At 65.8% G+C, this 866-nt stretch overlaps 1 protein-coding gene across 1 annotated transcript in view; it reads right to left on the bottom strand.

Moving 5' to 3' along the window:
• Positions 1–439: 439 nt before the first annotated feature.
• The window catches only part of CD5 (CD5 molecule), a 6,597-nt gene continuing 6,170 nt past the window's right edge, over positions 440–866 (bottom strand). The window contains 2 exon segments of the mRNA XM_019470974.1: positions 440–525; positions 709–831. Of these exon segments, the coding sequence (XP_019326519.1) occupies positions 440–525; positions 709–831 (209 nt within the window).

Raw genomic sequence — 866 nt, 5'->3', positions numbered from 1 at the left:
GTTGGGGGGGGGACAGGGGACGCGGGCAGGCTTTCTTCCGAGGTGAGCAGCGCAGGTTATTTGTCGTCTCTTCCGTCGGCTTCGTTCGGTTCATCGTTGCGTAGAATCGCAGAAGGGTTTGGGTCGGATAGGGACTTCAAAGATCATCTTGTTCAACCCCCTGCCCTGGGCAGGGACGTCTTCTGCTAGATCGGGTCGCTCAAAATTTCCCTTCCGCGCGCCGCGTCCCACCTCTGCCTGCAGGGCGGGAAGGCGGCCGACGAAGGAAACGAGGTCGCTTGCCAAAAATGCAAGAAAAGCCGCTAATTCAGCAGTTGCACAGCTTTGCCGCCACGCGCGTGACCGCCCCGGGACGGCGCTGGGTGGCGGGCGGGGAGGGGATGGCTCGCTTGGGGACCAGGGCAGCCCGAGGGGGGGGTCCCAGCTCCGGCGAGGGGGCTCACACTCTGCGGGCAGAGTGCAGGTCGTAGTCGCTGTCGGAGGAGTTGTCCGGCTGGTTGGAAGCTCTGCGCTTGCCTTCCAGGGCTGCGGGGGAATGGATGCGGCTCGTCAGGGCAAGCTGGGGCTGCACCCCGGCCCCGGCGCAGCCCCTCGCCTGGTGTCGGCAAAAGTTTTGCCGTGATGCTCTTGCCCGGGCGGTTCATCCCCCACCGGCGCACGCGGGAAGGGAGCACGGAGGAGCCGTTCCCGGCGTCCTCCTCTGCTTACCTGGGTAAGCCGAGAGGTAGGAGCTCTTTTGGGGGGGCTGAGCGTAGTCGTCCCCACCCCCCTGCGCCCGCTGCCCCTCTGCCCGCGGCCTCAGGGTGACGGTGCTGTTGCGGTGGAAGGAGACTGGAAGAGATGGTGGGAGAGGAGTCAGGTATTGG

The sequence above is a fragment of the Aptenodytes forsteri genome, unplaced genomic scaffold (genome assembly GCF_000699145.1).
Source record: "Aptenodytes forsteri isolate BGI_AS27 unplaced genomic scaffold, ASM69914v1 Scaffold506, whole genome shotgun sequence".
Classification (NCBI taxonomy): domain Eukaryota; kingdom Metazoa; phylum Chordata; class Aves; order Sphenisciformes; family Spheniscidae; genus Aptenodytes; species Aptenodytes forsteri.
This window is presented reverse-complemented; position numbering and strand designations above follow the sequence as displayed.